General features: G+C 34.5%; 1 protein-coding gene across 1 annotated transcript; it reads left to right on the forward strand.

The window, feature by feature from the left end:
• Positions 1 to 12033: 12033 nt before the first annotated feature.
• On the forward strand, positions 12034 to 13810 carry LOC130748602 (uncharacterized). Its single transcript, XM_057601834.1, has 3 exons — positions 12034 to 12834; positions 13048 to 13158; positions 13327 to 13810. The coding sequence occupies exons 1-3, from the start codon at positions 12178 to 12180 to the stop codon at positions 13561 to 13563; spliced, it is 1005 nt and encodes a 334-aa protein (XP_057457817.1). The 5' UTR covers positions 12034 to 12177; the 3' UTR covers positions 13564 to 13810.
• Positions 13811 to 16086: the final 2276 nt, after the last annotated feature.

Raw genomic sequence — 16086 nt, forward strand, 5'->3', positions numbered from 1 at the left:
GCACAGTTGAAAAAAACAAAAACAAAAACGTAGTTCTTAGTCGTTTCCAGTATTTTGTAATTTATACATTCACTGATTCACATACTTTTTCTTTGGTTTATATGATTGTCATCCCTTTTGTCGTGATTTGTTCTCTATTTTTAATAAATAATCTTATTGTTTAACTAGGTGTGAGTGATTTAAACAATTCTTCTCCTATTAATTCATCATATCTCTCTTTTATTTCCTAGTGGGCTTGAGTGCATTAAGTGAAAACTTGATCTTTAATATTATTTATCATATATGTATTTAGGGGTTTTATGAAATTCAAGGGTTGCTCGGTTCTGCTCATTAAAATTAAATACATAGTGTGCACCTTGGGTCCATCTAAGTCAAAAAAGCTTGGCCATCAACATGATTTGCTAAAGTATTTAGGGTTTTTTGAGATTAAGTGTTGCTCGGTTTTGTTCATTGAAATATCCAGCAAAGAGCTCGAGTGCGTAAAAGTAAAATTTGGTCTTTAACATGATTCGGCTAAGTATTCAAGGGTTTTATGAAACCGAAGGTTGCTTGGCCATGCTCATTAAAATATCTGGCGCGGAGCTTGGGTGCATCAAAGTGAAAACTTGGTCTTCAAAATTATTTGCTTATATAAAGAAGAATGCGTGAAAATTACTCAAAATTGTCATTTTTCATTTATTGAGGTCTCGTCAAAACCTAGCTGGAGTGTATTCGGCTAGAGAAAAAGTACCATTTACATTTAAAGACTAAAGAAAATGTCAACAATGATGGTAACTATAATTTTAAGCTCTCAAGGGGGCGTTAATCCTCTATCTTCTACCTCTATCTTTAAACATTATGGCTTCTTTTGAAGAGTTGTGGTCGAGAAACGACCTTTATTATATTTCTCCTAAGAGGGGTTCTGTCTATGCTTCAAGCTATCGTGATAACATATTTTGGATAAGGCCTAGTAAGCTCTTAATTAAGACACTAACATCTCCTCCCTCAACCGAGACTTTCATCGTCAGGTGGGGAGTTGATACTACAACTTTTATTTCGTTTAAGGTCGGGCCTTTGAGTATCTTACACTCTTGTGCGGGGCAGTTTAATCATGAGTCCATTCGCCTATAAGCATTTCCTGAAGTTGCCCATTTGCACCGATGACACTCTTCGCCATCGTTAGCCCCATATGCCATATGTGTTTGATTGTTCATCCTAAACCACATCATACTGAGTGATGAGTCAGCTCTAAAATTATTTGTCACATTCTGAAGAATGGCCCTACGGTTACAATACAAATCATTCCATCATGTTTTATCCCCACTTATGTGTTTCCTGAGAAAACTTCTGAGGAGAACTCACGCTTTGTTCTCACTCGCCTTCGCCTTTCAACTTTCTTTTTCTCCACCAGAAAGGCTAAACACCTGGTCATAGCTTTCCTTTATCTCCTCCTTGCAACAACAATTTATTATGCGTCTATGAACCTGGTGGGCATTCTCCTAAAGATGACAATTGCCTTAAGCAGCTAAGGGTTAGGTATTATAGTTTCCTTTTTCTTGTGAATCTCTTATCCACGTCACTTTGATTAATTGCTGTGTTTTCAGGATCTATTTTTTCTTTATTGTCGCTTGGGGTCCCCACAACATTTAATTATCAAAGAGGGAACGAGGGAGAAAAACAAGGGAGAAGGAGGTACCAAACCCCTTGATGAGCCTTGTGGGAGTATATAAGCCTGAGTTCGGGACATCTTAGAGCATCTTCAATGCATAGTTGCTAGTTGGGTTGCTTAAAAACTATTTCGGTGGGTCCAGACTGACACATAGGATTTAAGTAACCCAAGCAAAATTCGCTCCAACCACGGTTGCTTAGTTTACTTTTAGTTGAGTCCCATTATACCTCTTATATTTATATTATTTCAAGGTAATGACATTATACAAGTACATGAATGAAAGAGAAAATATGATTTTTTAGTCAAAAAGTAAGGAGAGAGAAAATAAGCAACCGTTGCTTAAATTTAAGCAACCCTACTGCCACGTCATGTTGCTCCAGTAGTTCTTCAAAATAAGCAACGTTGCTTAAGTTGCCAACTGGATTTAAGCAACCCCATTGAAGATGCTCTTAGGATAAGGGTACAAGTCCTAGTTGGACTCGAGACATATTGGGCTGAAAGGTATAACATAAGATTTTATACCTCTTAAGTTTAGAGCTTAAAAGCGAACAGACTTGTAAAGTTAAATGGTGCTGAGTCGATCTCGAGGTACATAATTCAAAAAGTATATTTTTTCCCAACCTGTTGGGAGAGTACAAAACCCAAAGAATTGTGATCAATTTATTGATTCCCCGTCGCAATCTATAGGTTACATTCACATAGTTGCTTTTTCCAATGAAAAATAAGTGTTATTTTTCGTCCGTATGAATAAAAGGATTGACTTGACGATCATTTTTATCGATGTTGCTTTTTCCACCTAGATTAACACATGTTGGTTGTGATTAATTATGTGTCCTAACAAATGGCTAACAACACCATTTGTATAGAGACTAACATACACTGCCATTTCTTCAGTAAAGAGAAATGATATTTGAAGTCAATAATTAGATGAAAATCCAAACTAGCTACTAGCTAGGATATATAATATATGTGGTGGGTCCTTATTTACAATGTATATATGAACTTATATACGTATACGATCTGTTAAGACTGGTTGGTTGCAGTTGGAGGACAGCTGATCAGAGATCTGTGGGTCTGGGTTTTATTTACTGGGAGTCTGGAACATGTGCCAGACTCATATTGCTTTTGTGTCTGGGCATTTTGTTTTGTAATTGTTTTCTTTTTGGCAGAACCAACACAACTACCAGGTGACAATGACATCTTCATGCATCCAAAAACACGCTCTTTCTGTTCTGCAATGAATGCTCTCTCAAGCACACACCCAATTCTTTGATCCTGATCTAGATCCCCTTGACGGTCCAGATCTAAGGCATGCACCACATATGCTGTCATAAGATCCTGCTCCTTTCATCAAAATCTTCATGACTAGGAGCGCGGCTAACACGGTCTTTTAAGGACACACTCTAACACACTCATTCTGATTGGTTTATTTTTTTTAAAAAGTCACACATTTCTCTGTGTTGGCATTTGTAAAAATAAATCAATTATAATGAATATGTTGAGTGTATTTATGTATTGCTAGCAATTTGTCAAAATTGTCCATGTGTGACATGTACTATGTATTTCCACATGTATCAGGAATATGTCATATGTGTGAGGGAGAAAAGTGTCTATTCATGATGGTAGGTGAGGGACAGAAGGGTAAAAATGAGAGGGTGAAAGCAGAGCAAATCTCAGTTCAGATTGAGATATCTAAATTATGATCTGGGGTGGGGTGGTCCTTCACTTGTGATTCTCTTATTGGTATGGAAATGTGAGGGAAAGAGGAATAGGACTATTAAGAGGAGGGATCCTTTGCTATTTTGTACTAAAATGGTTCAGCCCTTCACAAGTTGCATAAAGCCAGAACCAACAGTTACTCTAACTGCCCCGTTCCTTTATGGCAATCTCTACAAACAAACAATGTGTATTAGTTGCTTACCTCCCTCACTTCACTGTCTCTCTCCCTCATTAAACCACACCCTTTTGTTGATAAAAAACAACAAGGGAGACCCTGATTTCAGAGGGTGGATTCCACTATATTTATGAAATGTAAGAAGTTATATGTCTACGGCTTAACCACTATGTGGGGCACTCAGTTTTTTCCTTTACATCCTTATTCACTTGTTAAGATGAACTCCAAATACATGCTTCATTTAATAACCCATATAGTTGTCACATGTTAGACAATGGAAATAATACATGGACCCTTGAGTTCTCGTCATATCGAGAGAAATATGAATAAAAGTGAGAGATATGATGTGTTGGGAAGAAAATAGAGAAGTAGAAAAGAAAATGAATGAAGATGAGATGAAATTAAGATTAAATGAGGAAAAATGTATCTAAAACTATATACGACAACCATACATACATTGGAGGGGGAAAATGTCATTACAAAAGTAATAGCTTGTTTAGATTTAATTCAATTTTCCCCAAATTACATTGAAGCCCTACAAGCTTTCCAAACGCACATTTACATGTTATAACACTACACTAATGTGTATTTTTAGCTATGAAGATTAGCGTCGGTAATGAGTAGATCATGATAGTGTTGGCTCGACTAACGTTAATTTGAAATGGATCTTGACTCATTTATTCATCCCATATTTTAGTTTCATCCTTGTCAACAGTAATGTTCGATGAATACTAGGTTGTCATCACCATCCATTAGTGTCTGCTTGTTTGGCGCTAATATCATTGGCCAAATTAGAGGTAGTTGAACAAACACTACGCCAACACAACTCACTTGTCACTATGAATGACAAGAATTCGTAATAATTAGCGCAATTGTATAGACATACTCTAATATTTTTCTTTTACCTCAGTTTTCTTTTTTGTTACATTTGGAAAGCTAACAAATGCGCAAACTAAACAAGGACATCCTAACACATCAACTAAATCAAGTTGGAAAGGAAGGAACTTCCAAAATCGCAATGGACTCACATCTCGTGTTGCTTGTCTTGCAAAGGTGTCAGCGACAAAATTGCATGATACGAATCTTCCATTCTCGAGATAACATGCTTCTAACTTTATTCGGTTACGCAACCGTAAGGTTAGAAGGATGATATTTACCACATCCTTGCACTCAAACGCAAGAACATTGTCTCGATATCCTAGATCCCATGCTAGAGTTTTACCAACATCAACAACGATTAACTCTGCATGGAAAGTATCACTCTCCCCAAAGCTCCCAGAGAAGTCAGAGATCCATTTACAATTACGGTCCCAAAGGGCTCCACTCACCCTAATTATATTGCCATTCTCAATCCAACTGTCATCCACATGAACACGCACCGGTGCAACACCAATATTGATCGTCACATTAGTACCCTGCGACATAGAACACCAATTCCGCTACTCTTGGGTTGAGATTAAAATATGACGCAAGATATAATTAAGATGCCATTGCTGCTAACCAAAATATTTATTGTTCCTCCACTTCCAAAACCACCATAAAAAGCAATAACTAAGACATTTTGATGCTGTTATAGATGAGTAAAAAACTAAAACTGAAAAGGGGCATGAACGGGAACTCTAGGCAACAACGCAGACTTGCAAGGCAATCAACTGCATCATTTGCACTCCTAGCAATATGCAAAAGTTGGACATTCCAATCTCTATTCAACAGCCCCTGAATCTGAAGAAGTTCCACTCGAAGCTCATGAAACTGAACTCTATTCTCCCGGATCCCACCTCACTAATATATGTTTTATAATATAAATATAATTAAATGGATTTAAATAATTTTAACCTAAGGTATAAATGATTTATCATTAATTATTTCTCAAGGTAATTTTATAACTAATACCCCTGTTTTAATATTTTGTTGTTTTAGCTTTTACCATTTTTCTCAAAACTTTTTTTATGAAGAATTTATAGACTATAATTTTCTTGTTTTTTCCATTTAACCATTTCATTTAAACATTATATTTTTCACCTATCATATCCAAATTTCAATTAAAAAAATATCACCTATTATTCAACCAATTACTACAATTGATTGAACCGAGTTTTAAAACACTACATAACCATTGATGAGACCATTTCAGCCAGAATAACGTAATTTTATATTCCACAAACAAAATCTCATCACATTAATGAATGCATGAAACTCAAATTGCACAAATTTAGCACGGCAATTTTAAATACAAATAATCTAAAATAAGATATCAAATCTTCAAGGTCAATATTCAAAATGCAAGAGTTTCCAACAAGTTTGGGTATGTTTGAATTTCAGTTGAGATCAACTCGAAAGCACTTTCAATCTAATAGAATCTAAAAGTTATTTTCACATTCGCACATTAGAATTCATGTTTTTCAGTTGAAACTGTCTTAGAACGCGTGTGAACTGAAAACAAAACACACATTTTAACAAACACCAAACTTAATATGAAACTTGAAAATGCTAGTTGTTTATAATGTTAGTAAATTAGTCATCTCAAGGTTCGAACCCCGAACCCTTCACTCATCATCTCACTCAATTTTTATGTTTCTAGCTCTTACAACTTGAACTATCATTCGGGGACACATCCGACTTGCATGAGTGATTAACCGGATTCTGTCTGATCATTATATCACCTATTCCCTAGATGAAGATAGTGTTTTTTTAATCTAATCTAACTTGGTTGATGAGTATGATTAATGGTTATGAATTTGGGGCATTGGTAAGAGAAAAGGAAGAAGATCATTATTTTAATAGGTCCCCAGCCCCCAGGCAGTAAAGGCAACCAATCCCAAATGCCAATGATATTTTTCCATGCAAATGAAAGGCACAATCTGCTTTCCATGATCCCAAGAATCCACCATGTTTGCTTAATCCCAGCAATGTCACACACACACAGCCGCCTATGCTCCTGTCCTGACCACCACGTAGGAAAGGGACCACCATCTCTGGGACCTACCCGTAGCAACAAAGAACACAAGAAGCGGCGCGCTACGTCGTCCTATGATCCTATCCTATACTTCATGTTGTGACACTTTAATTTGATTCATCCTATATACACTTGACCCTCAAGACATATGCTGAGGTTTTTTGATAAGCAAGTGAAATATATTGCAGAGAAGTACAAGTGGTACTTCAACTCAAGACATATGCTGAGTAAATATATTTTTGAATAACAATATTTAATATTTAAAAAAGTTTAAATAGAAGAACTTCATTTTCAAACAATTTAACTCATAAACATGAAAGTATAGCGTGCTAGTTAACTCATTGCATCTCTTAATTAAGAGGATTGAGATTTGATCCTCGACGACAAAAGTTGAGTGCATACTATGATCAAACTGTATGCTCTTTGTTTGGTAGAGAAGAGGGAGTAGAGAAGAGAGAAGGTGAATATATAAGAAATAAAGTAAATTTGATAGATTATTTTGTATGGTAAAAAGAGAAGAGAAAGAATGAGGTGGAAGAGAGAGAAAATATTAATTTTATATTAAATTATGATTTAATTTAATTGAAGATTTTTTCTGGCGGTCTAGATAATGTTTCTAGCCCCTTAGGAACGCCAGAAATGATTCAATAAATGTCAAAAAGAAGCTGACGTTAGATTCAGGTGTTACTGTTAAATTTTTACCCAAGTTGGTGGACCCAATAAAGCTAGTGGGTCCCACATTTTTATCTCTCTCCCCTCGCTCATTGCAAACGTTGAAGATAGAAGGAGGAAGAAAGAAACAAAATAAATATAATGTATCGTGATTTAAAGAAGCAGATAATGAAGTGCAGTAATTGTCATTAAATATAATGGGATGATTTTAAATTTCCAATTAATGCTCCAACAGACCCCAACTGAACGTAGAAGTGTTGATTTGGTGTCTGTTTGGTTTTCAGTTAGGAAGTCTGTTTGAAGAATTGAAATTCGAGATCACGATTTTCAATTCACATTCATTCAATAGAATGCACTTGTTGGGTACCAAATAAAGCTGGTGGGCCCCACATTTTTAATATCCCTCCCCTCACTCATTGCAAACGTTAAAAGTAGAAGGAGGAAGAAAGAAACAAAACAAATTTAATGTATCGTGATTTAAGGAAGCAGATAATGATGAATTGCAGTAATTGGCATCAAATATTAGGGGATGATTTTAAATTCCCAATTAATGCTCCAATAGACCCCAACTGAAGGTAGAAGCGTTGATTTTGGTTGAGTTGTGTGAAAGTGAGTTTAGGGTTGAAAGTGGGTTGAGTAAAAGTGGGTTTAGAATTTGCCAAACAAAATGACACAAAGTTACACAAGATCAAAAGTGATTTTGGAGTACCCAACTGAAACACAAATAGGCTAGCTCTTCACCCTCTCTCTCCCCTAACTCTCTCTTCTCTCATTCTCTTTTCTCTAACTCTCTCCTAGCAAGGAAATCATTAGTGCTTAGTTTAAGCACTCGTGATGAGAGGATTAATCCTTATTATCAACAGTGGATACCATAGGCTCACAAGAAATCATTTAATTAATCATAATTTTACATGAAAAATCATTTAACTCATTACACGTCTAAAAGTATTGCTAAGAAATATAAGTCTAGAATAATTTTACGTCATATTTATTTTCACTAATTTAGACAATCCAATTGACATGTGTTAAAAAATTATTAGACCATCACTTATGACTTAATACTAAGTGGTATACCAGATATTTACTTGTATTGATTTAGACAGGTGCAATTATGAAGTAAAATCACCTAGGCTAGGTGGCAAAATAGTGTTTTAGTACGTGTGTCTTAAGAAACTTCAACTTATAACATGTGTTAAATATTTTTAGGCAGACTAGCTAGGGTGGTTTTACCTCCCGATGATGTAAAAAGCTCTAGATTTAACATGAATTTAATGGAATAATTTATAAGATAATTCCATAAAATAAAAAATTACATGTTCTAATTTAAGTTGAACATTCATGTTTTGTCAGGAAAAACAAAGATTTGGATATATGTCCTAGAATTATTAATGTTAAGTTGCCAAGGAAAAATGTCGTAATATTAATTGATGAAGAATATTAGATATGGATCGGTTTTCAGATCAGGGCGAGGTGATGGAATTATGGTGAGAGATTTGTTAACCAGAAAAATGATAGTGAAAGAGACACGCTAACATGTCCCCTTTCTATTTCAATCAAAAATTATGTTTTTCAAGGACTAAGAATTTTTTCTCTGTCATTTTGACATTGAGGCTTGTTTTGAAGTAGTGATTCATGCCATAGTCGATTACTAACTGAAAAATAAGAATAAAAGAACTAAGAAAATAACCAATACATAAGTCAGTTGGTAAAAACATATCATTTTCTTCTAAAATAAATTTTATGCGTGTTCAATTTTTAGTGCTGATGTGAAAATTTTGTTAATATATATGATTTATAAGTATTTTCATACACAACTTGAGCATATGGTGTGGGTTAGAAACCTATTAATTGACCTCGAAGTTGGGTGATTTGCATGATTTGCATTTGTTTTTTAACTATTACGACATGCACTCATTAGTTGACACTTCAAAATAATCTAATTCATTATTTAAATAAATTAAGAGTGAGTATCGCAAAGATCGAATCTCAATCTCAGGCGTTCAAACAATCACTTTTAACTATTGTGACCGGCATTCATTAATTGACCCTTCAAAATAATTTAATTCATTATTTAAATAAATTCTTCCTTACATAAATTTTTAAATTTAACTTGAATTAAAAAAAAAAACAAATCCCCTAACCTGATTAGCTGCCTTATATTGGAGATTATTTGGATTATTGGTGATCGAAGTTACAACTAGATAAGATAGGCTAGAATATATTTTTCCATATATAAGAATTCCAGTATGTCAGTAGGTTAATTAGTTTCTAAAGTAAATAAATAAAACAAGAAAATATCCAATATCTTCATTGATTTTTCTGATATGAAATCACATTCAAATTTGCATGTAAGGAATGGAAAAGAAGAGACCCCAATGCCTTTGTGTGGAAAGAGATTAAACTTTTCCACATTAGAATTAGGCACCACATGGGTTCAGCTTTTTCTTGTTTCCAAATATGAGGATAGAAGAAAAGAAAGCCATCATTGCTATGCTATTCCATAGGCAGATTCTCATGACCAAATCTTACTCCATATGATTGCCCAAGAACCGTTTTCTAAAGTGCAGGTTTTACCACTCAGACCAATTGGAACAATAATAATAATAATCATAACATTATTTCCAACTGCGAGTGATCGATCGATGTGTCAAAAAATCTCAATTGCTACTACCCCTAGCTACTTGATCACATGATCATGACTATAGAAACAGCAATTAATGTAGTGTTTGTGTGTGTAATACTGCAAATTAAACACAATACACATACTATATTGCATTATGAAAAGGAAAAAAAGAATGTAGCTTTTTCAAGATGAACATTATCAAGCCTAATGATTCGTTGCCAATTTTGGTAAAAACTGACACCCTCTGGCTTTTCCTTACCTAGCCAACGGGGATATATAATACCCTGAGCCTCCAACCACTGCTGTTGTTACATTGGCCCACAACCACACAGCTTGACACGTGTCACATGGATTACCACCTCAAAAAAATCTTAAGCTAGCACACAGGAAATTTGGTAATTACTTTTGGGGAAAATTGTATATAAACACTTTGAATTTTATGCATTTTGCAAAAGCCTTTAGCAAATAGATACTGTGAACGGGAATTCATCTTAAATAATCCTTAAACACTTCTATTATAATTTATAGACCTTTGTAATAGCTTTGGGCTAAATTAACGATGGTTAGTAAATATTGATATTTTACTTCTTCTCGGAGAAAGAGTATAAAAGCATATTAAATTTTGTGTAAAAATATTGAAATCTCAAACCTTTACTAATAATGACCAAAATAATCTATTGTAACAATAATATAGGTTTAAGGATTAATTAGGACAAATTGAAAATTTATGGTCTCGATTTGCAAAAAGTCTAAGATCTAGGGTGGTTGTATGGATTTTCCCTTTATTTTTATCTATTTTTTATAATAACAATTCAACGGATAAAAATTATAGGAAATTAAATAATAATTAAACTACTCCATAAATTAAATTGAAATTATTTTAATGTAATGAACATTTTACTAAATTTAGGCAAAATTAAGTTTGGTAAAATTGAAATTAATGGAATTGAATTTTATAAATTAAAAAATAAAATCTTTTTAAGATAGAATGAAATTTTTGAGATGAAGATAAAATGAAATCTTTTTTGGGTACAGAAGATAAAATGAAATTAAGAACTCTCTTAGAGGTAAAATAAAAAAATGTACATAATTATTGAACCTACTTGGAAATGTAATAAAATTTATTTAATATTTTTTTTGGATAATTAATTTAAGTAATAAAATATAATATTTAACAAAAAAAAAGAATAAAATATAATATCATAAAAAACGAATTTTAAATATAATTATAAAAAAATTTAGTGATTAATGTCAATAATTTAAATATTTCTTATTTTCAATTACATAATTCATTTAATGATTAATTAAAACATAATAATTAATTTGATTTTAATCATTGAAATTTTATTAAATTACCTAATTTCCTATATTAAAAATTAATTTAATTTATTTTATTATGAAATGAAATAAAATAAAATTTGTAAGAATACATAAATTCTATTAGTTAATGAATTGTTGTAATAGATTATTTGAAATTAATAGTGTCATTAACTATTGATATGCATTTAAAAAAAAACTATTTATATTTTATATGCATGGACAGCATGAGATGAGTAATCTTATCGTAACCGAAGATATTAACCTGGAAACAACTCACCACTTACTTTCAAATAATTAAGCTTTTTCTTAATTTCAATTCATGAAATATTTTATGCAATCAAATTCACTGATTCCAGATCAGATCCAATGCTGTCAAAAGAAAAGATCAGATTCCATGTACCATTCACCACACATTCTAATTGAAACCGATTTTCTAAGTTAGTCCGAACAACATTGATTATACTTCCATAAACAATATTAATGAAAACATTAAAACAATCCAGTATAGTAAGAATATTTTTTCAATCTACTTTAAGTTCTTCCTTAAACATTTATTCCCCACAAATTAATGTTGATCCTATTACCATATATCCAAGGATCACGTCTCCCCAAAACGTGAAAAATCTTTCAAAATTCAAAAAACACACAAAATTTGAACTTATCCAAATCCCTTTTGATAGCTAGGTTAAACTTAACCCCCCTAATCAAAATCAATGAAAAACAAGTGTAGTGTGCCAAACATGTTCTGGAAAGCAGAAAAATGAGATTGTAAAGCACAAAAGACAAATGAGATTGTAAGTTGAAAACTGTAAGACATTAAGGAAAGAAAGTTGACAGGGTCCCTAAACATAAGACTCAGAAAGCAGTACACGTATACCTTGTTTGCAAATTGTCTTTGCAAATTACCTACACTTAACACATTCACAGAGAAACACACACTCACTTTCTCTCTCTTATTTCCTCACTCTCCCTATATATATAACTCAATTCTCAGTGCTCAACACTCCACACAAACCCAACGGCAAAGAGCTTACAGCACACACCCATTTCTCTCTTTCATAACCATGTCTTCTTCTGATCATAGCCCCTTGATCCCTGAAAAAATGAAACGTTTATGTTTCGGTGAGGAACAACCCAGAAACACTGAACCTTCAGCTGCTGCAGCTGGAAAGAGAGGGAGAAAGCCTGGTACTTCCAGAACTCCCAAGAACAAGGTTCCACAGAGAGGCATGGGTGTGGAACGGTTGGAGCAAATGAGGGTTCAAGAGTCCTTGCAGCAGGCAGCTGCAGCTGGATTGGTGGTGCTGCCGCCGTCTCAGCCGCAGACGCCGCCAACGCTCGTCCACCACCACCACCATCACAACTCTCCATTGGGTTATGGTGCACCCTCACCACCACCCCATGTTGCCTATGGTGCCTATGGTTTGGATCACTACCCCAAACCAATGATCCATGCTGGCCACAGCAGCATCAGCACTTTTGGGGTGGTGAGTCATCATCATCAGGGTCCTAATTTCACTACTGAGGGTGTTGCTGTGGCTGCAACTTCTCCTGGGTGGTCTGTGCCTAATCATCATCAGCATCAGCTCAACAGGGTGGTGGGGCCCTTTGGATCTGGAACTCCATTTGGGGTTGGAAGCCCTATGGAGACCTCCAAGGAGCTCTCTTCAATACCAAATCTTCTTCCTGCTGCAAGATCTGAACCCCTTGCTTTTGGCCCGGTATTTTGATCACCACTCCCTTTTCATTTTTCAATGTTTCAATTTCAGTTCATGGCATGGATCATTCATTGATTGATACTAATTAACAGTATTTGTCCTGGGATTTGATTTTAAGTTGGTACTTCTGTTGATTGATTATAACTTTGAATGTTTTTGGATCATTTGTTTCTTGATGGGCATCTTTGTTTGTGTGTAATTTTGATTTTGTCTTAGGATAATGTTTTCTATGCGGACACTGCAAGAGGATCAATTGTATGGAGAGGAAGGCCTGATTCCGAGCCATGGATTAGAGTCGCGGAGGACGGAGGTTATTACCGTGAAGAGGTAGATTTATATATATACATGATGATATCAATTTATTTGTTTCATGATGGTTGGAAAAATGTATCATATGATTTAATCAGTAGTTAATCTTTAATTTTATTAAAAAAAGTTTGATTGTATTTGGTGTTGGATCATGAATTGATTTGGGTTTAATTTGTGTTTTGTAAGCCTGCGGAATTAATTGCTGTACACCAGAACGGAAGCTCTGAAGTTATGATGGAATATGAGTTTCTCCCAGGAAAATATGGCAGGGACACTAGTCGCAAGGAGCTGCAATTTGCAACAATAGGTTCAGGTTCAGCAGGAGGTGAAGCTGGTTCTTCTTCCATCATCACTACTGTTGCAGCAGACTATGGAGATACTGCTTCTAATGCTCTTGATTTGTCTCTTAAGCTTTATCACTAGATAGAAGAGGGCTGTTCAAAAAAAAAAAACTAGATAGAAGAGGGGTCCCTTTCTGTTTTATTGTTTTCTTAAGTTCAAGTTCAAGCGCACCTTTATTTTCTGCCTATTTCCTTTTGTTGTTAGACTAATACATAGCTGAACAATTCTATGTATGCCCTCCTTTGGAACATTAAATTCCCCTCTCAGATCCTTCAGAAGATTATGTCATTTAATGTTTGATCTATCCAATTTGTTTCAATTCTCTTAAATTTTTTGATTCTTAGTTTCATGATCATCCTCTTGATTTATGTTTGGAATGTTGACATGACTACGTACTGGTATCATGTGCAATGGGAAATGTGCATAATGAATTTAAAAGTCCAGAGTTACAAGCACTCTAAACAAGGAACAGACAGAGAAGATTATAGGCTGGGTGAAAAGCTTTTCATAGTTCTGTGCTCTAAACCCTAGAAACTGTTTCATATTGCTGTTTAGTGTGGACCCTTTACAGGCTTAACTTTCTCTCTAATTTTTTTGATTTAATACATGTCTGAGAGGTTTTTTCTGTTCTGGAGTTAGTTTACATCTTTTATGTGCTGAAACACATGGCTGGCATTTCTGTTTTGCTTTTTGTGGGAGCCAAGTAGTGCCTTTAGAGAGTGCTCCAAAAAACGTGTAAAGAGATTCATCAAAATAGATGCAAATTCTCAAGCACCCTACACTGGCATTTGCATCTTGTACCTATTGGTACATATGTACAAGAGCAGGAATATTAAATTAAAATGTTAAACAAAACAAAGTTGAAAGCAAGCATCTTCTATCTATCTAAGCATCTCAAGAAGATGAGAACAGTAGTTAAAACCTTTGTTTCTTTTTCCATAGTAGAAGGAGTGGCAGCTAGTGAGTAGTGAGTACTATACTGCATGCCACACCAGCCTATATATATACACTTGAAGCCAAGCTGAGTACAACTCTGTGATGAGTATAAATATGATCAGGCAAGAATGCAGGTTACTGTCAGTAGAAGTAAGGATGTGGAAGCTTTTTCCACCTCTTTTTTTATTAGGTGCTTTATCATCTTGTGCTGTTTGTGCCACCAGTTTTAACTTTTCTCTTCCCTCTAGCTTGCTATTGTATTTTTGGGAATGATGCTTAGTAATCAGCCTCAGCCCTCTCTCTCATTTTCTCATCATTCTCACAGTTAAAGGATGCACTCATGCACCCCCTTAAAACTCTTTGGGTTTATCAGTTTTCTAGTTGTTGCATATATTACACTTTTTTTTCATGTGTTTAGGTTACTTTTAGTTAAAAAAAATTGTCAAAACGTTATTATTATTTTTATTTTCATATTTTTTTACTGGTAACCAAACAAGGCTTGAGAGTGTGTTTGGGACCAGTTCCTCCCAACTTGAAAGAATGATTCGGGTATGCATGGTATATATCTATTAAGAGTATGCACCCCACCCCCTACACAAGTTACGAGAAAAAAAAAGTAAAATAAATTTAAGTGTTTCATTAGTTTAAAAGTCATTTAAGAGCCGCTCATCTTATATCCAAATATGCACTAATATACAGCATATTGGAATGTCAAATATAAAATATATTGGAAACCTATCCTGAGAATTGATTCTAACTCTAATTATGCAAGAATTTTCAAAACATGAACATACTAGTAATTAACACCCCCAACATCTATATATATCAAGAGATAGAAATTTTAATAGTGCTTTAAGTTAAAGGATATTTTATTTTGCATTTGACATTCCCAAATCGTGATTTAATTTGGACAAAACGCACAAGAGAAGTAACAGCTCTCTTGCTTTTGGGACATTCCCAAAGTTAACCTGCGGTCCTGCGGATATGCACTGAAAGTGATGTTATGCCTTTTGTTAAGAGCTTCATTCTATCCAATTAATTTTACATTCATTGGAGGGAAAAATGACTTATAACATGTATAATTTGCTATTGAAGAAGTATTGATTAACTCCATTTTTTGTCTCTAATTTAAGGTTCCCATTAGGGTGCACTAGTTATTTTCTGGTCCACCGATGGACCAGAGGGTAATTTTGTCTTTCCTCCTTTTCTTTACCTTTTTCCTCTCCCTCCTCCCTTTACCTTTTCCCACCTGGGTTAATTTGAAAGAAAACAAGCTTGGATTTCTCCAATTACAACTGAAATCAACATGAACACAATCACCACTGGTAGAATTTTGAGCGTGGATTTTGGAACCCACGCGAATGGGGAATTATCAGAGGGGAAGAGTGGTGTGGTATGAGAAAGCGAGATCAATAGAAGCTGATTTCAGAGAAAGGAGAAGAAGGAAAGAGGTGTTTAGTCTTTATTTAGGAGTTTGGGCAATTGAGAGATTACGTATTGAGATGTGATGTGGACCTAGTTCTCATGAAACTACCATGTCTGTGGTCAAAAACCATTTGTGGAAAACATGAGGAAACATATATCCAGCAAATGCTTCATCTTGACACAATGGAAAAGCTCCACCGCTGCTACCACGTTTTCAATTCAGGGGGATGATTTTGAGTTGTT

This window comes from Lotus japonicus, chromosome 3, assembly GCF_012489685.1.
Source record: "Lotus japonicus ecotype B-129 chromosome 3, LjGifu_v1.2".
Classification (NCBI taxonomy): Eukaryota; Viridiplantae; Streptophyta; class Magnoliopsida; order Fabales; family Fabaceae; genus Lotus; species Lotus japonicus.

Excerpts from the sequence above, each read along its gene's own strand:
- LOC130748602 (XM_057601834.1), top strand. The coding sequence starts at position 12,178 with ATGTCTTCTTCTGATCATAGCCCCTTGATCCCTGAAAAAATGAAACGT. Across the intron at positions 12,835-13,047 it reads AACCCCTTGCTTTTGGCCCG|GATAATGTTTTCTATGCGGA; the intron begins GTATTTTGATCA and ends ATTTTGTCTTAG. Across the intron at positions 13,159-13,326 it reads GAGGTTATTACCGTGAAGAG|CCTGCGGAATTAATTGCTGT; the intron begins GTAGATTTATAT and ends GTGTTTTGTAAG.